Source organism: Pogonomyrmex barbatus, unplaced genomic scaffold (genome assembly GCF_055798465.1).
Source record: "Pogonomyrmex barbatus isolate J1 unplaced genomic scaffold, ASM5579846v1 scaffold9, whole genome shotgun sequence".
NCBI classification, from domain to species: Eukaryota; Metazoa; Arthropoda; class Insecta; order Hymenoptera; family Formicidae; genus Pogonomyrmex; species Pogonomyrmex barbatus.
Genome location: NW_028297193.1, coordinates 5,281,399 through 5,302,723, shown reverse-complemented (window position 1 = coordinate 5,302,723; position 21,325 = coordinate 5,281,399). Strand labels below are relative to the sequence as shown.

At 33.2% G+C, this 21,325-nt stretch overlaps 1 protein-coding gene across 15 annotated transcripts in view; it reads right to left on the bottom strand.

Moving 5' to 3' along the window:
• Positions 1 to 21,325, bottom strand: part of LOC105429033 (uncharacterized) — a 222,470-nt gene that overhangs the window by 75,852 nt on the left and 125,293 nt on the right. Inside the window, exon 7 of one of the 15 annotated variants that reach the window (XM_089084977.1) lies at positions 5,883 to 6,437. The exons of 10 other annotated variants lie outside the window; for them this stretch is intronic. In XM_089084977.1, coding sequence (XP_088941103.1) covers positions 6,226 to 6,437 — 212 coding nt within the window. In that variant the 3' untranslated portion in view covers positions 5,883 to 6,225. Of the gene's footprint in view, positions 1 to 5,882; positions 6,438 to 8,175; positions 8,972 to 11,402; positions 12,641 to 16,766; positions 18,411 to 19,313; positions 19,704 to 21,325 lie in introns of those variants that run through there. 4 more of the 15 variants (XM_089084976.1, XM_025218737.2, XM_089084964.1 and 1 more) reach the window with 4 other exon arrangements.

Here is a 21,325-nt window from a genome sequence, read left to right as displayed (position 1 = left end):
ATGAGCAAATCGTTTTAATAATCGAATATTGAGTATTTCATATACATTCATTAAAACAAGTTGTAAATTCGTGTTCGTTCGCGCTCGTTCGCCCGAATCCGACCTTTAGACAATGCGTTAAGTGATTGGGAAATACGGATCTTTGTACTTTGTCGGATACGTAACGTAAATTTTTCTCTCGCGTTTGTGAATCTTCCTATATATTACACAGATATATTATATAGAGATGTATTTTGGTAAAATCGAATCTCTCTCTCTCTTTCTGTCTAAATCTATCGCCAACATGCCATCCTATGATAAATGTTAACAATGATCAACGAATCAACGGTAGTCTTTCTGCTATGTAAGATACGTGCGAAAAATTAATTCCCGCGTTCGCGGTCGCGATCTATTATCTGGAGTAATTCTAGATAATTATTGTCTATCATAAGCGCCTAAATGCTTTCAGGTAACCGATCTTTTAAAGATTGTTTCGCAAACACCACCAGTAACAAATGCGCGAATCTGATTCGCATTTCATTCGTTTTATCGATTTCGTCGAAGGCACTTCGGAGAAATCCTCTATTTATCTTTGTCGAATATAAGACATGTCATTTATCAAATTATGGATAATAATTATGGATAACGATCATAATACAACCATGTTATATCCATTTCATATCATAATATCGTCATATAATAATTATAAAGATACAAGGATAATAAATATGTTCTGATATACGAAGGCTTCTTTAAAATCTTAGCACATGGTACGCACTATACCTTATGATGAAATGCGTACATTTTAAAGTGTATTCACGATTATTAAATTTTTAATCTTCAGATATACTTATATTGTCAAGGATCAATGACTTTAATTATTAGAAGCAATTTGAAGTTGCTATACAACAAATTCGAGACATTACAAACATCAGAATATAATGCATGCCATATGTTAAGATTTTAAAACAAGCCAGAAACTATGATAGAAGCACTTGATAATATAATTGAAAAATAACTGCGTCAAATGTATTATTATTTGTTTAATAAAGCGCTGAAACTGAATTTAAATTATAATTATTTGCTTTAAATAAACTGAAATTTTTTATCAAAACATGTTTTTCATTTTACATGCATAAAGTACAAAGACGTTTCCTCTAATTCATGTTTATTAATTATATTAACATTATGCTTAATAAAAAAATAACTTAAATCTTGAACTTTTTTCTTCATTTGAAACAAAAAAAGACTATTAAAATGAAGCTTTAATCAAAATTGTCTATTAAAGTGAGTTATCAAATATTTTATATGTCTTATGATACACATGAAAATACTAACAAGGCGTTATATTTGATCGATAGTCTTACAAATCTAAGTTTCACCGATAGTATTATCGGAACGTTTCTAGTTACATGTACATTAATATTATGTGAATTTTTCGTCATTATTGTATTTTTTTCAAATCACATTATCCACATACATCGCGTGGAATATGTCAAATAGTTAGATTATAATGCAAAAGATTGTCAAAATTTATTGAAAAAAAATCACTCCCTTGTACAAACATACGTCATATCTCCCTGCGTATGAAAAAAAAAAGAAAAAAAAACGAGATTTTCTGAAATATTCGCGCTATGCATAATTCGAGCTACACGATTTATTACGCGATTGTTGGAATGTACTCGCGATCTTTGAGAAACAGATCTCGGATGCTTTAGTCGTGTGATTTCTTTGGTGGCGTATTTATATATAGTGCGAAATAAAATGACGATAAATCTGAGTTTATTTGTCTTTTAAAATTAATAATATTGGCCTATGTACCGTACTTTTTCTTAATAGTAAGTGCATTGAATGAAATTTCCGAGTATCTACTTAAACTCAAGAAAAAAAATTCCCTGATTTCAAGGCATTTTGTTAAAAAATGCACTCCAAATAAAAGTATTTGTAAATATATCTTATTAATAATAAATATATATTCATTAGGCAATTATGTTTTTCATTCATAAAAATACATAAATCATAAAATAAAATTAAGAATTATTTAAGTTTCAGTAATTTGAAACATTAAAAAACTATAAAAAAGAACTAAAAAATAAATATTTTATATCGTGTAAAAGCTTCAAATTTGATTTTCAAAAGCAAAAGATTATATACAAGCAAAAAATTATATAACGCGTAACCAATAAAATTTAACTTTTATAAAAGTATTAATAAATAATAATAATACGAAATCGTTGTCGTTAATGACTGAACATTGAATTAGTCGTAAAATCAATATGCTTTGATGTTTAGAATGGGCGGGTTCATTGTTATCGTTAACAATTCAGTTGAAAAAATTTTGATTATAAAATAAAAATAAAATATTAGAAAAAACAATTTAAAAAAAAACTTCATAATTATCAATAAAATTCTTTGATTTTTCAAGTTATAAACAAGTTTCCTGATAATTTCAGGTTTTTCAGATTTTCAAGTAGTAGACATTCTGAATCTTTATGAAATGCAGTCGTTAATTTATGTTAAATATATACATATGTTTATAAAATCTATTATTAATATATAATTATTATATATTAAATATAAATAAATTATATATATATTTTTATAAATATATTATACATACTTATAAAAAAATATATATAGTATATTTACATTTAACATATTATACATGTAATTTTATAGAATGTATTTATAAAAAATACATACAGACACGATATGTGTTATATTTCTATCCTGTTATATTTTATATAGATATATTTACTTTAGAAATACTTTATAAACGTAAATATTTCATAGAGATTTTTGCTTTTAAAGAACGTACTTTTTAAAGAACGTTTTTTTGCTTTTAAGAAAACGTACAATACATAGAATGTTCATTGCATAGATTTTAACAAATAGATAGAAATATTAGCTTTATCATTTTTCTCTCGCACTGTAGATCGTGTGCAAAACAATTACGACAATAATACAGCATAGCGATAGATTCTATCATAGATGACAAATTATTTACGCAACAAAAATATGATCACGTGAGTTTATAAAATAAAGCAGCAGAGTTACGAGAGCTATTATAACTAATAATTTATTACCAACCCCAGCAAGTAAGATTAAACAAATAATGTTTTTCTAAATTCCTTAAGTAACCCAACATCTTAGAAATAGATTGAAACGCTTTGGCCCGTAATCTCGCCACGCATTTCTGAAGTTATTCACTTCTCATCTTGCAAAAAAAGTTACAAAATATATAAGATTCAAGATTAGACGACTACGTTTCGTACTGATTGCGATGTTAAGTAAGAATGAGATTACAGATATTTGCAAAAATGTATCATGCAAATTTCGAATCCATGTAAAAATCAAATGCGAGGTATGTAAACAAAAAAAATCGCTAAATAATAATTAATCAGAATTTAAACTATGGTCAGAAAAACTGCACCTTTCTAAAAAAAATATTTAATCATTATTGTTGTAATATTTACTTAAGTTTTGTAAAACTTTTCGGAGTTCAAGGCTCGTTTAATTTGTTCCCGTTCACGCAAATATTAGAAAATTGATATGTCTCAAATCTCTCATTTTATAGCTTTAAACATTAGCAGATCTATAACATGAGTTAAGTGTATAATACGAGTCAAGATTTTATAACGTATGTTATTAGATATCATAAAACAACCATGAAAAAAATGAACATTTTTACATTGGATCGGATTTAATACATGCAGCTTTTTAACTTTAACCTTCTGTATGTTTAATAACATAAACATATAAAAATGCAATTAAAATTCAAATGAATATTAAAATAAAAATAAAAAGAAAAATATATGTTATTTTAAAACCATTAATCAAACTACTTCATAAAAAAAAAAGTGATTGTATCAAAATACGTCAAACGTGACATGTTTCATTATGCAGAATAATTAATTTATTTCCTTTCTAAAAAAAAAGCATGATATCGATTAAATCGCATTTCTCGAACTTTATAGCTGTCATTGTTTGAAATTTGCGGATGTCATGTTATTCTCTTTAAAAATCCTATTTATATGCCAAAAAGTTCAGGATAATTAATTTCGAAATTTATATTTAGAAATTGGATTGTCAAATTAAGTCTCAACTGAAAACCATTAATCAAATATTTCATACGAATGCATATTTCATAATGCTTAAGTCACGAGACCATTTATTGTAGAATTAAAATCGGTTTTTCCAGAGGGTCAAAGAGGGTCAAAAGCTGCGAACTCGAGGGGCTCTCAAGATCCCCCTCGAGAAACACTTGGACTTCGCGCATTTGTTCAATGCTCTAGGAAATGTCAGTCGTCTCCTGCGTTCTTAGGACGCGGACGATTCGTCGTAGCCCAACTTTTGATGATGGCGCTTAAAGTGCACGGTCAGATTTCCGCGCTGCCGCGCCTTGTACGGACACTGCGGACACTGGAAGGCCGGGGGTTTGCCGCCGCACTCCACCATCTCGTGGCGGCGCATCGTGCTCTTCCAGCGGTAGCCCTTGCCGCAGAAACGGCAGCGGAATTTGCGCTGCTGCTCGTGCGGCACACCCGCCATGAAGACGACGCTGAGGTCGTGCGGCTGCGGCAGCACCTCGAACGAATCCGGAAAGACGACCTCGCGGGCGGAGGCGGCGCGGCCGCCGCCGTTGTCGCCGCCGCTGCTGTCGTCGTAGCTGTTGTCACCGCCGGTGATGTTGCTGTTGCTGGCACGTCTGTTCGCCATGGCGATGTTGGCCCGCGTCATCATCGTTGGTGCGGACGCACGGTAACCCTTCTTCGTCGGCTGCTGCTGCTGCTGCTGCTGCTGCTTAACGTCGGAACGAAGCAGGGATAGTAGCGCACCCATGCCTGTAACAGGGACCCAGCGCCGACGGAGGCGCGAAGGTGGTAAGGAGATTAAATCTTTAGGAAAAATACGGATTAGCTTTTGCTGGCTCGCGCTCGCCCGCACTTGGTTCTCGCACAGTTTTTTACACGGGACACCTCGCAGGGCCACGCGGCATCGGGGGAAATGTGGCTTCGGTGCGCGCATGAAGGGACGAGTAAACGTTTTCCGTGAACTTCCGCCGATTCCGCGTTAGTGCCGAGCTCGTCGTTATTTATCGTCGTTTCGCCTCGTCGAGATCACATTGGTGACGACGTAGCAAAGTTATTCCACTACTCTACTACTTAAGATCGTTAGACCTTTTTTTTTTTTTTTTATAAACAGACTCGATATATATTTATACAGAGGCGCATATCTTATCTATTAAATTTGAACCATGTCTTTCTTACAATTAGTACAATAACTTTGCCACGAGTCGGGCATGATCTTACTCGAAAAATGACTTCACGTAATGATTTCACTCGACGACGACGACGATGACAAAAACGCCTGGATAAAGGAGGAAAAGGAGAGGGCAGAGAGATGTTTCTTCACGAGATGCGTTTGTTTGCGATTGGCAGAGAGATCAGTGAGATTAAACCCGTAACCAACCCAACACACAATATATCCAGCCAATAGCCCCGAAGATAAGTGCGCCCAAGATCAAATTCCGCCAAGGATACGTGTCTGCGAAGAGGCGTGAGATAAACTGCGTGAGACGAGAATGATGGATAAAGAGGAGGCCCCAAAATATTTCGATACAGATGAACAATAAATTTTTCATTATTCACGGAGATATATTCACAAATAATCCACGACGGAAGAAATATGTGATATTCATCAAGCGACAAACTTCGTTCGAATTCTTTTTCTCATTATTACGCGTAGGCCCTCCTCCGTGCTCCAGCTTTCCCGCCTCTCAAGTAAGAAGATACCAGTTTCCAACCCTTCAAACAAGATACCCAAACAAGATGCGACGAATGTAGAACGATCCCGCGTTGAATCACCAAAGATGCCAAGATGTCGAAAAAAGAAACGGTTGCTTTTGATATACACTCGAAAGTTTATATAGTACAATGCGGTATATAATATTTATATACACGTATACATGCGTACACGTATTTATAAGAAAAGTATATATCGATATAGGCTATACATATATATATATGCATATTATACACAAATTTTGGAGTGCCCGTGAAGGCGGGACGACAAATTGAAGTGACAAATTGAACGAAGATACAATCTATTTATTTAGCCTGCTTGCATCGATCAAGCAAACGCGATTGAACCCGACCTGTCAATGCTCGACAATGCTGGACATTAGAAAAAGAAGAACTAGATATCTTTCTCTATTTCTCTCCACTTCTCTAAAAGTAAACTCAATTAAATCCCATGTACAGCAAGCATGTGCTTGTGCAGGGTGCTCTTCTGGATCAGTCTTCTTTGGCAGATCGGACAGGTGAATTGTTTTTCCTTGCCGCACTCATACTGTATGTGGCGGTTCAGCGAGCTCTTATTCTTGTAGCTGCGCTCACAGTGCATGCAGGGAAAGGGTTTCTTGAAAACGGCGCTAGGCCTGACGGCCCCGAAACGACCTGAAACAGAAGACCACAGACGGCATCTTAGTGCCTGTTCTGATAATTTGCGAGCGGCGATCATGGGGAATGGGCCTCAGCTGAGTTTTCGAAGCGAACAGTTGAGCCGGGCCCTTTACTACTGAATCAAAAAAACTTTAGGACAGGAAAGGAGATACACTCAAGGAATACTTACATCGTAATTCATCAAGCGTGTATCAAGTGCGTCAAGCAAAGATTCGGACTCGGCGAGTAATCTGTGAAAAACTATCGTGTCGTAATCGGGGAGATGTGGATTCGTAATGCTTGTCGTTTTTTTTTTTTTCATCTTGTTTTGTTGTCCGTCTTGCTAAAAATAAGACTTTTTGATGGAGGAGGACTTAAAAGTATGATCGTTCAATTTTAATGAAGTTGAACACATAAAGAAAGTTGAAACATTAATACTTGTTAGGATGATGGATGTGTTATTTATAATACGGAATATTATATATATATATATATATATATATATATAATATTTAAGATTAGGAAACACTTAGGAATTTGAAGACATTAACACTATGTGATTTTCCTTCATAAAAATCACACGAGTCCTGAAAATAATAGTATAATGAAGTTAGAACTTGGATCACTTCGTTACGATTTCATGCAAATAAATGAAAATCAAATTTAATAAATAATACACATTTTCAAATTTCAGGATCGTTGAGGTCAAGATCAAATAATAAATGCAATATAAAATAGTAGCTAATACAAATTAAGAAGCTTACTTTTTCTACATCCATAAAACAAGGATATAGAATTAATTGCAGAACATAATCCTTAAAAATTCCTAAAAATATTAATAAAGCTTGTAGGAAAAGGAATATAATAGATATAATAAAAACGTTGTTTTATTAAGTTTTATAAGTTAATAACTTATTTCATTCGAGTTCATGCAACAAAATAACATTTATTTTTATAAAAAATATTCCAAATATAACAACATGGACATTCGTGTCGTTAAAAGACAAATTTCTTTCCGACACTCTTGTCGATAATATTGCAACCATATTCCCCCTTTTGTCTTTTTCGATCCATTCAGATTTTGGTGTTGTACAACATCTTGTAATGGATCTGTCGAATAAACTCGCCGTTGCCAGAAGTGAGAAGAATCGGCCAGCACTCCGGGCTCTCTCGGATGTGTCGATGTAGCGACTTCTTCCATTTGTACGACTTCGAGCAGGCCAGACAGATGTTGTATTCTGAAAAAGAAAATAACACGTAGATCCGTCAGCGACTTTGATCAGGACAGGCGAGGAACATCGATGTCTTTTGGGTGAACATGAACAGATCTCGGCTCGGTTTCTTTCGTCACACCCCTGTACATAATTTGATCTCTTTCGACAAATTGATAATCTCGATAGCTAGTGAACACAAATAATTATCACAAATAATTATCAGTTTTTGAACATCGATGTGTCTAGTTAATTTTAGCACTGCGGGATTATGCAAGTTTAATGAGGTACATCTTTGTAGTGGTCGTTTTAAAAGGTAATGTATTAATCCATTTTTTTTAATTAAAAGCATATTAGTATATTGTATGGGATATGATTAACAGTTAACACAATTGATATAATATTAATAAATCGAAAGGATTGGTAATAAATTAGCTTTATATTGTCTTACTATTAGGCATGCATAATCCCGCAATTTTAATGTCGTCGAAATAAATAATAGAAAATAGATAATAGAAATTCGATAATAGAAAGACTTGCTATTACATTCAACTCTTTAATTTGACAATTAATACAACATGTATGTTTGGCATTCCTCAGACTAATGAAATATAGCAACATAAGAAAGACATTATTTCTCGCAAAAATAACAACTTTTGATTCGCTTCTCAAAAGCGAGAGATCTCGTAAATTAAAAATAGAGTAATCATCATTTATATTCTCTTTTTTCTTTACACAACATTCGACACTTCGGTTAAATGTGTGACACAAAATTATAAAGTTTTCAAAGCTTAATAGTAAGTCAGTTTTATACATATCAGACTTTACGTATCTATTTACACAGACATTCACGATACCATTGGGAATTTTACAACCCGCGAAAAATATGCAAATGGTTGACACAAAGCGTTCGTCGCAGATCTGTCGAAATGCGAACGTGAACCTCGTCGAACTTAGCGTCATTATTAGTGTAACGCTTGGTGGAACTGCTAGGTGACCATAGAAAAATCAATCTCGTGTATTTAGAATTCAGTTTTGATCTCATTCCCGTTTTCTTGTCCGTCAATTCTGTCACCACCATCACCACCACCACCACCACCATTAACGTCCACTTCTGGTGCTCTCAGCCCTGCTCAAAACCGTGCTTCGTTCGCATGTGCTTCAATAGGTTGCAATGTAACTTCGATCTCTTTGGACAATACAGGCATTGATATTTTGGTGGTTTTCCGCACTCCTCCCTCATGTGTCTCGTCAACGAGCTGTAATACACGTACATGTTTCCGCATTTCTTGCAGATGTGCAGGTCCTGCAGGTGGGTCTGATTTCGAGGGAAATATCCTGCAAAGAGAAATTACATGCTCACGTTAATACAAATCGTTTAAAATAACTATTCATTTCGATGGTCGCTGATATTCGCCAGGATGCTATTTCTTCCAGAGTTGTCTTTGCGCATTTAGAGGAATAATCAGATTTTTCTCAAGCAAAAATTCTGATCACAATTATTATTAAGATTATTACCTAATCATTTGCAATGTAAAAAAATAAAGCTTAAACTTTCTATTTTTCCTCGACGTTTAATATAACAATTTTTAATATATAACGTAATGCAAAAATAACAATCAAATTATAATTGTAAGACCTAACATAAATTATGTAAATAATATCTCGAGATTTTATTTAAAGTACGATACCTGTACAAAAAATGTTATTCACAGACGATCTTAATTTTATTCAGAATTATTATTGTCAAAGTGGTAATATTGAAATTTTAAATATAATGAAAATCGAATATTAGCGACCAATCCTCTCATCATTACTCAAGTATGTTAATTTTTTACTTTGTAAGAACACTGGAGGAGAAGAGCACACGGAAAGTCTAGACCTATGCACTTTCCATATTTTTATGTATATTTTCTTCGTGTTCTTCTTGCAAATAATACAGCCGTTCCTATCGGCATAGGGTTATAATATAATTGTTAAAGACGAAGACAGGATAAGCACGAAACAAATGACAAAGCGAAATATAAAATTGCGATAAACATAACTGAATCTCTCATGCACTCATTAGTATATCCTCATTATTAATCTTGACGTTACATTACTCAACAAATTATTATATCCTTCAATACTTTTATCCCTGCACACAATTATCCGTTTGCCACTGAACGAACAGATTTTTTTTTATTGCAATTGTAATTTTTTTATAAGACATTGCAAAGGAGGTAGTATCATTACAATGTTTCTTTAGAAGAATGTCAGACATTAAATGCATTAATATCTTTGTTTATTGAAAATATTTAGTTTTTCAAAAGTTGTTCTTAAATATCGTTTTAATGTTCAATTTGGATGATATCGAAAAAATATACAGAATCATTAAATTTTACATAAAGTATTTTACAGATAAATTTTTATAATATAATAAAACCGTTGTATGATTGTACAAACATTGATCACGGAATCAAGGAATTTTACCTATCTGTAAAAATAAAAAAGATTAGTTTTCTATCAATCAAAAAACATAATAAAAAATAAACAAAAAGTCATAAAATTCTATTATAAATATAAGTAATATATTAACATCTATATTTCAGAAAGATGCTTTTACGTATATATTATATATTATAATTTCAATATTCTATCGTCAGAGAGAATATATGACTTAACGATATTTTTGCCTTAGAGAATTATTTAACAATATAATCTATTAACGTCGCAGGTTTTAATGATAAACTTACTTTACATAGCAAAAACACGCTACAACGTATGAAATTTCATAAAATTTTCGCGGCATAAAGCATCAAACATCTCTCGAACCATCTATAATATTACAACTGTGAAACGTAATAAGTGTTGAGCATAAGTGTTACTTTTCTCCATCGTTCGCAACGTTGTACTGCAAAACAATCACGTCATGTTTCGCAAGAAAACGTCGAACCTCGAAAAGAGCCTCGTTTGTTCGTTCAGGAAGAACAGAATACGAACGATCAATCGATACGATCGCGAAGCGGAATAGGAAAGTCATTTCTTCGGCGATCACTCGTTGAGTTAAGTCTCTCTAGCAACCGTGCTCCTTCTTCAGGTGATTCAACAGATTAAACTTCATTGGCATGACGTTGCGACAGTACGGACAGGTATACAAGATTCTGCCGCACTCCTCTCGCACGTGTCGGTTCAGGGCCATCCGCGACTTGTACGTTTTCTGGCACTCGCAGCACGTGTGGAAACCTGAAACGGAAAGGAAAAAAAAGCATCTTGAGCAACGACGTGAGGTCCAGGTGGTCGCGACAATCAATAATGCTCTCGCCCCCACAAAAGCATTAGCATCGACATTAGCATTTCTGCGTGCGCGGTTTACGTCCGATCGCGTCTGTGTCGTACCGGATAGCTCGCTAAGATCGTAGAATCTTGCCAAATCCTTCAAACGATCTGAAACAGAGAGCGTATTCAATTGTCTGTTAGTAGCGCCCTTAAAGGTATACTTAGGGGAGAACAAAAGTGACGTCGGTTTCTGGCACATACACAGCAACGACGAATAAGAATTTTACACCAATAAAAATTAACATTCCATAAAACTCTGCAAGAAACACAATTACAAAAGTATCGTCAATTAAAAGTATTTTAAATATTCCGAAATAGAAGAAAAGTTTATTATTTCATCGGAAAATAAAATTTCTCATTAAAATGTTCATTCCTGCTGATGGGAGTTAAAGGGAGAAAAAAAATCGTCGTACTTAATACGTCGGCTTGCTAATTCAGAATGAGACTGTCGTTTCGCTTTTAATGCTTTTCTAACACTTTATTATTGGTATTACGAAAATACATGCATTTATAAATACTACAGATTATACGGTATCCTTAGGATCGTATTTACGTAAACGGCTGGCACTTTGTGCCGAGATAAAATTTTGAGATTGATGTATGCAGTGAGAAAGAATCAATAGTTTATAGCGTCGGCAGCAATATCTATCATCAGATCTCAGTACTGATTCTTGATGGACAAAATATTCATTTATAACATTTATTTTGCTTTATTTAATGCTTGATCTTCGTACAGCGAGGTGAATGTTTTCTTCCTCTTCAAAGGAACATCGCGTCTCTTTGATTGTAAAGGAAAAAAAATACGTGACTTATAATATTTCATAGTATTCAAAAATTTGCAGTGTTTAAAAGTATCGGAGACGAATGAAGAGATAACGCATCTCCTAAACCTTATTATTGTCATTCAGTCTTCTTTCCTTTATGGTTTAGATTAGACTACGCTATTTGTTACACTGGAATACAAGCCGTTGCAGCATACTTGCACATCTCGGTCGCATTACTATACAATTATACAATAAAATGCCAAAAAAAGATATGCTACAAATGACGATTTTTATTTCTACGTCATTCATAAATTCATGTGCCTGTGTCCATCCGTGAGATCTGATTCATCTTTCGTATCATGAGAAAAATGCGCCATTCGCCGATTACTAACTAATGCAATATGTCGAGCTAACCCTATGACAACTGGGCACTATCTCATCGCCTTCGCAGCGAGTTTAGGAAAAATATATTTTTCGAAGAGAGAGAACGCTTTCCCGGGGCTTCTAATCGGGAACTACTTAGAAAACGGTCGTCGACGTCTCTAGACGCTAGAGTCGCTCACAGATTCTCGCTCACGTCAGAGGCGCGAAAACTTCTCGAGACGGCTGATAGCCGCCGGCAGTATGGCACACGTGCCACGAAGAATCGTAACAACGACGACTAAGGCATTTTGACAATTCCTTCCCGATCTCCGTGGATCGCCGTGGCTCGCTTAAGTGTTAGGCGAGGGGACCTTAAAATGCTGCTCGGCCTGATGAGCATGCAGGATGAAGGCCTTGAAGGCGGCGAACGGGCACAGCGGACACTTGAATTGCGGCGGTTCGCACTTGTGCTTCAAGTAATTGCTCCACATCTTGTAGAATTTGCTGCACATCGTGCAAGTGTAGCCGAGAACCTGATCGCCCATGTACATCTTCCGGTAAGCTGGAAACAGAGGGACAAAGTTAGTTAGTTGAACGAAAGTTCGGCCGCGCTGTTCAAGCCTTGCGAAAGAAAAGGATTCAACAAAAAAAAAAAAAAACAGCAGTATCAGGATAGAGCCACGATGAAAGCACTCGCGGGTGTCAATGATATTCAGTATACGACTTATGAGACGTAATCATCTCACATTTGTGAGTGTAGAAATTCGGCTAATTTTCTGATGAAGTGAAGACAATTCGAAAAATGAAAATGTCCTTATGGATAAAAGTAGAAACAATGCGTCGATGTCAAGGAACGACTTGCCTAGGAATCATCGAGCTTGCAAAGAGATGCTTGAATTAGAATGAATTGAAATCAAATGCGAAATTAACCAAATTTACAATCGATTACGAAATCTCATAAATCAAATTAAGAATTGTAATAAATTATCTCGGATATGGATATTTCTTGCCACAAGAAGATCAGAAACTTTTCTGAAAGCTTGATGCATCCCTTAGAATTTAAGAGCCATCCTAAAAAATCAACGAAAGCTCGGAAAACTTTGCAAATAATTCACACAGGGACTACTCTATAAATCCTAGAAGGAACCTAATTCGGGATCAGAAGGATTAGAAATCAATTTACTAAGCCGCTAAAACTAGATTTCTATTAAAGCACTCATTGTTGAAATAGTATGTACAAATATTAATCCGCTTTTTCAATATTCTAAGATCATAAATTGCTAGAAGAGACTTAGTAAACTAAAGATCAAGAATTATATTAAAAGGGAAAACTTACACGTTAATATATTATTCGATTGTCAAACGACTTTTTCTACCTGGTATTGCATTTTATTTCCTTACATAACTTTTCTTTAGCAAAAAAACCTATAATTATCTATATTTCAATAAAAATAATAAACAATAAATTAAAATGAAAATGTTTTTTTAGGTCTTACCTAAAAAAAGGAAATAAAAATTCAATAATTTTCAATTTGATGGGCAAATGGAATGATACTTTTTATATTTAGATATGTATTCTTTCAACATATCTATATGCAAATGAGTAATTATATCTCATCATATTTTACTACGTCGACTTACTAAAGAATAATCGAACGATGAAAACACTAAACAGACCTATTAAAATATCTTCTGCATTTAATTTCTTCTTATATCTTATCATTTCTTTTCTATTCAAAACATTATTCCAAGAAATATCTTTATTTATTAAAAATAGATATCTGAGAAATTAAAAATTCTATACAATTGTTATTTATTGATATTTTGTAACATCTTATAATATTATATATATTCTGTAATGTCTTAATATGTAATATAAATATATAAATATCTTAGTCTTAATCTAAATATTCAGTGTTATTGTATATAAATCTTGAAAAACAAAATATTCAGTAAAATAATAATTATTCTGCAAGTTTACAAAAAAAATCTTCAATTTATTTTGTTTTTAATATTATGTTTAATCGTTCATAATATATAATAAATTATATACATACATACTATTATATAATATATATAATAATTATATACTATTATATAATTATTGTATATTATATAGTTATATAATTTTATATATATATATACACACACACACACACACACACACACACACACACACACACGTGTGTGTATACACATTATTTAGATAATTTATAATCAATTTATATACCAAAATATAAATATAATTCAACTTTGATGAATAACTTTTTGTTTATTTCGCTTTTGACATTATACATATTATATATAATTTATAATAAACAAAATAATATAAAAACTTAATGACATAAATATTTTAATTAACCTCTATATGTAAAAGAGAATAATCTTACAAATTTTAATTCTACAAATATATATCATAATCGATAAAATATATATTATATTGCAATCTTTCAGTAACAAAAATTAAAATATCTTTTTTTTCGCAAATATTACTAACATATTGCATTATTAAAAATTTCCTACAGTTGATTAATAATTATTCTATTCAAAGAATGTACATATTTGCATGGAGATTATAAAGTTTTTTTATCGATGTAATTAATTCATAAAAATTAAAAAAACAGTAGTAATCTTTTTTGATGTTGTTGTTTAATAATTGAAGATTTAGATGCAGTAAATTGAAATTTTTTACCTTGCATTAATTAATATAATACTATGTAGATTCTTTCATGTAAAAATTCCTGTTTCAAATCGACATTTGATACGAAAAGAAATAAATTAAGAAACACAAATTACACAAAAAATATTAATAATTAAATAAAATTTAATTCTTTATATTAATAATCAGTTATATGTGCTTTTTTAGCTTTATATTGACCGGTTAATAAGAGCAAGTAACATCAAACATCGGCTTGGGCATTTCCAAAGAACTTCACAAATAAAATCGATTGATGTTTCGATTACTGGCAATATTATATCACACTAAATCCTTTACTCTTACCTGTGACTAATATAATATAATAAAAGAATTTTATCAAAGAAAATAATTTGATTACAAAAATAATTTACAACATTTACATCAAATAACAAACTCTATTTTCCTAATGCCTTCTTTGTCTTCTATGTCTGTCCAGACACCACTTGTGGGGAGTATTGTATGAGCACATGTCACATCTGAGCCTTGGTTTCGCATTCACACACTCGAACTTTTGATGCCTCCAAAGCGATCTCTTGGCTGCGTAAGTTTTGCCGCAATCCGCACAAACATAAGTCTCGCAATTTTCATAGACGAAACTTAATCGTTGTAGTTGTTGCTCATCGTTAGCATTGTACTCTTGCTCCACTTTGTAAGGCCACAATAACGCTGAAACACCAATGTCAGATCGGTTAATGAGAGCAAATAATATCAAACATCGGCTTGGGCATCAATTTCCAGAGAACTTCACAAATGAAATCGATTGATATTTCAATTACCGGCAGTATCATTGGCATCAATCAGAGAAATATGTCAATATTGCAGATATTACTGATTGTGAGACAAATGTAGAAGTATAAGAGTTGACAGTAATCTTCTGTAATCGAAACTGTAATAAAAAAATTGATTTTATAAGATGATGTGCGACGCCTCTTCCTGTCTGTGGACGCATCATTTGTACAGATGAATCCCTCAGCTAAACTTTAGCCTTTACTTTCACACATTCGAGCTGCCGTTTTAAGAGTTTTATCCTCAATGTGAAGCCCTTACGCAATCAGGGCATACGTGAACATATTTGCGAACTACAGGTCCCTTTTGTTTATCTAACGCTTTTTTCCATCGGTGCTGTGTCTATTAATTTTCTTACGAAGAGAGGAATATGTGTGCTAAAATAAAGCTGAAACAAGAACATCAATAATCGATTAATAAAAGCGACCTGTTAGGGCATAGTTGCAATCATTTTATAGCAATGTGCTTTAATTTAATCAAATTTTAATAAAAATTGTTTATTTGTAAATACTTTAAAATTAAAATCGTTAAGATGTATGAATATCTAAATAAAAATAAATTAAATTTTAAGAATTATAATAAAAGATTTCTTGAAAGTATCCAAATTTAAATCAACTCTAAAAAAATTACAATTTTAAAAAAACATTACAAAAAGTAAGTATATAAAATAATAAAAAAATAAAAGACCAAAGTTTTTAATTATATAGATTAAATAAGAGACACAAATATGCTTTGCATGCAATATATATTAATATATATTAAATAAATATCTATAAAACTTAATTTCAATTTAGTAATATATGTAAAGATACCTCGATATACATAAATTGATTTCATTCATATCGATTAACAAAGGACTGAATATATTATAAATTTCTCATATATAAAAACACTCTATTTTTCATTACACTTTCGTTATACACATTTCCATTGTATATTATAAACTACAAATTAAGAATAATTTAATGTAAATTAAATATAAATTAAATATAAATTAAATATAATTTTTAACACATAAATCTACTTTGCGACTTTAAAGTTTGTGTTCAAATTCTTCATAGAAGAATTCTTCACAGATTTCTAGACAACTAAAATTCGTTTTAAAATCAAAATTGAACTACAAAGTAGACCCATGTAATTAAATGTATACGTATGTATGCCGCAAAGTAGAAAAGTTGATAGGAAAAAATAATAGGCGCATGTGTCGTTTGGAATTGTAAATTTGTATTTATCGCAAATCTTACGCAACTATGCACCGATATAGAAGTCAATGAAGATAAGCTTGACAACGACACGGTTAGGATTTACACATAATTAGGATTTATAGCTTTTCTTTTCAGATTTTATAGTTTATTATATAGCTATAATTTAATCATAAAAACGATAATCTAATTTCCAATTCTTATACAAATAAAAATTGAAAATTAAGACTCTAAATTTTGACATGATTTTCTTATATATTCAATAATCATTTTTAACCATAAAATAAAAATGAAATGTAGCATTCAAATTATATCAAAGATGTAAAATTTAGATGGAAAACAGAGTAAATATACGGCAATCGAAAATTAATCAAAATCCGATTGAGCAAATGCAAAGCCGAATATTTGATAAGATCATTTGCAATTTTACAAAATATCGGAAATTCATCATCCAATTCACATGCTTTTCTTCCAAGTCTAAACTAATGAAATCTAAATCGAGCCTAAAGTTTACCTTTATGACAATCATTTAGATCGCAGTATTTAGAATTAGAATACAATGTCTTTCTTTCTTTCCGAGTTTCAAAGGTATTGTCTGTGAATAAAATTTGATGAATCTCGAGCATATAGTTTCACAATTTCATTTAACAATTGAATAAAATTATTTACAGAGAATTGTAGATCTTCAATTGGTAGGAACTCAATTTGGCTGCTTATCAGCTCAAGTATTTAATCGAAACATTTTGAGATGTTGAAACATCATCTTATCGCACGCGCATTCTGCGATTGTCATTAGATTGAGTTACAATAACAAATTATTGCAATTTAGTATAATTAAATAATACAATTAACATCGTAAAAATTTGTCAAACTTGACTTAAATAATCGCGATTACAGATTAAAAATAATTTTTTACTTATTGCCCTAAATTAGCATTCAATTGCATGAGAAAAGATAATTGTCACCTTTCGGTCCATCAAACTTTGTGTATTTGTGTTTCACTTGTTTATTAATCCGACATTTTTTTATGAACATGACAAGGAAGCTCAGGAATATTAAGAATGTATGATATTCCTCATCATATATGTAATAAAAAATGTCAAACTAATAAACAAATATAACGTCGAATCGGATTAATTTATCGCCCGCGTCTTCTAAAACGTGCAGGATCGTTGAGATCATCGTTGAAATCATGGAATCGTCCTGTTAACCATAACACACATTATCAATTAATTCGGGGAAGAATTTATTGCACATCGTGGGGACGAAAGGAAAAGCTGAAGCTATCGTATTCTACTTCTGAGACTCGTCCGTGCGATGGAAAGTCTTAATGTGTCTGCGAACGCAGAAGGAGTAATTGCTGCGGAAATTGCAGAGCTCGCAGCGGAACTTGAGGGTGCCGGTGTTGTGAACGTTTCTCACGTGCCTCTCCATGTTCGCCTTGTACATGCTCTTGTAAGGGCAGAAGGTGCAGGAAAACTGCGTGTTCCGCGGATTCATTTTGCAAGCGAACTGCATGTGCCGCTTTAGCAAGCTCCTCGGCGCGTAGACCTTCTTACAGAAGGGACATATGTATCGTTTGTGCACGTGATGATACGTCGAATCGTAGTTATTCACGTCGCCGCGCACGTTCCAACTGCTGATGCCTGAAACAGACGAAGGAAGCTACGATGTAGCCGATGTTCGCCCCACGGGGACAATCGCAAACGTCGTCCACTTGAAAGAGGCCTACGATTGTCTGATCGCCATGAATTGAATCTCACGCCGCGCGTATCTGATGGATGTGATGTTATACATTATTGATTTATACCGATTGATTTTGCGTTCATTTCTGAGCGTTGCGGAATTATGTGCAGATATTACAAATATATATGATTTCTGATTTAAACTTCCATCGTTTCCGTAAAATAAAATTGAAGAAATTGATTAAAACACCGACGTTCGCGTTCACATTAACGTTTTTCCTTCTTCCTTTTGTAGGCCGCAATGCCTGAGACCTAAAGTTTGATGTTACGGATCAATGTCGAAACAAAAATTTACGGCAAATACGCACAGCATTCCTGAAAATTATCAATCTCAATAAAACAATCGATTTTACCATATTGTTTAATTATCACTAATATCGATCCATACGTATATATTAGGAGAACTCGATAAAATGTCGCACTGATAAAAAAGAAAATGGATAGTCAAATAAAAGCCAAAAAGAAATCAGATGTGAGAGAGAGAGAGAGGTTTCGCAAAAGATTTCTATACAATTCACTAAAAATCGCTCATTATTTATAATACTGTATTAATACTGTATCTTAATGTTCCATAACATACTTAAGTATTGTAGAATTATAATTGCACTTGCAGTCTGTCATCACGAAATGCACGTCAGAGTTCGATGGATCGGGGTCATCCAGTGCGACCGATAGGGTGGTAGAGGAGGTTTTAGTGAGTAGGCGATGCTGGGGGACTTTTCGTCCGACGTGCCCCCCTGTCGAATCCCACACTCCCCGGGGAGTCTTTGGAAGATTTCCTCCTCTTTAAAGAAACAAAAAAAAAAATCTAGTACGATGATGTTCTCAACACGCGTTTCGATTCATATCGCGAATTTTCTTCGAGTGCGCTTCAACATTTGTCGCGGACCATCCGCAGGAGATCGGAGGATGCGTTTTGGCCGGCGCGGGACTCGCGTTTCTTCTCCTCGTCGTTGCGCTATTGTGACCTCGGGTGCACGTGTCGCATATGCCTGAAGAGGACGTCCTTGCGGCTGGTCTTGTATCCGCAGAGATTGCAGAAGAGCATGGGCGGTGTGCCGCACACGGTGCTCAGGTGACGCTGAAGACTCGCTTTCCAGGCGTAACCCTTCCCGCATTTCGGGCACACGAAGGTGGGCTTGCCGACGTACTCTACGAGATCCTCGGATTGCTGTGCGGCCGCCAGACCGAATCCTACAAATTAGACGCAAAAATGTTAGAGCGATCAGAGAGGGAAGTTCCTACGAAAATTGGAAAGAACGCACAACGAGACACAACGACGACATCACGTAATCGCCGAATGATAAAGGCGTTGTGTACTCGTTTTACGAAATATCTGAAATAAAACATACAACTTTTACTTTACCTCCACTGTATTCTCAATTGGCTAAAATTCCGATTAAAATTCCGCGATGGAAATGAAAAACTGTAGGAATCTTTATTAACGTAGTGGTTTTATTGGTGAATCATATTGGTCAATGGCTAAAATATTCGGGATCAATCATGAAAATTGTTTGTTAAAAAATGCGTATGAATTTATTGTAACGATCACATCAGATTTCATCATAAATTATAATGAAGACAACGAGTGCACCGTCAGTCAGAAAAATAATCTTAATCCAAATAATCTTTTTCTTGACTTTAAGGATACGCAAGATAATTAATATATGTATAGAGGTAGATAGATAAAATAATAACAATATTTTGCACAAATATATCGCATGTAAAATAATATTTTCGTATTTAATAAATGTAGATGTAATTTTCTATCTGCACAAACAACAATTGTGTGTCAACGTCATATATAATTATCGTCAACAACAACAACAATAAAAATTAAATTCAAATCCTTTTTAAATATAATTCACAAAATGTTAATATTTAATTGCGTTTTTATAAATCATAATACAAATTTAATTTAATTATTACAAATAATCCGCAACAATTATAAGTGCTATACGCAGAGGATGAAGATTTTTCTCGCATCACGAGATAACATTTTATATCATTTTATTATTTATAACATAAAAAAAAAGATCCATTTATAATATATCATTTAAAATTAATAAATCAGTCATTTAGACTGCGATTATTAAACTTTATAATTGCAATCTCTATTTCTTAATGTAAAAAATTAATGTAAACTTTTTTACGTCTCTTAAAAAAAAAGGAAGAAAAGGGAAAAAAGTTCCTACTAAATTAGAATTTACCTTTCTAAAAGAAGATGAATTAATCGCATCAATTCAAATGTTCTACATACTTTCTAACAAAACCAATGTTTGCATTTTTCAGTAAAAATTTGTGTGATTTATCAGAAATATTCTACACGCTGTGCCGTCCTTTCGTCTTGTTACAACGAAATTGAGAGTTCAACGAGTCTCCTCGATCAATGTGGTAGCTAGATGCTCGCGGACAATGTGATACTTCAACAGGGTGGGTATCCTGGCTCTGTGAGAGCAATACGGGCAAGGATAAAGCGGTTCCATCTGGCAGAAAAAGTTCATGTGCTTCCGCAGACTGCGCCAGTCGCTGTATCGTTTCGTACACTTGAGGCACCGTAGATCGTTCTTGCAGCGTTTCCAAATATCAGTCGGTAATTCGTCGCAGAAGAATCGTTGCTTGGCTGAAACATGATTAGAGTCTCATGTAAGTATAATGACGCAAACGTTCGCAAGGCAGAAATCAGGGATAAAATCATAATCGTGCTGCTTCCGCTGTATCATTGGCTAAATTTGAAGACCCTTCCAAATGGTTTTCTTATTAGCGAAAGAATTCTCAAACTGATAAAACACAATTATTAAGAATAGTGCCAAGTA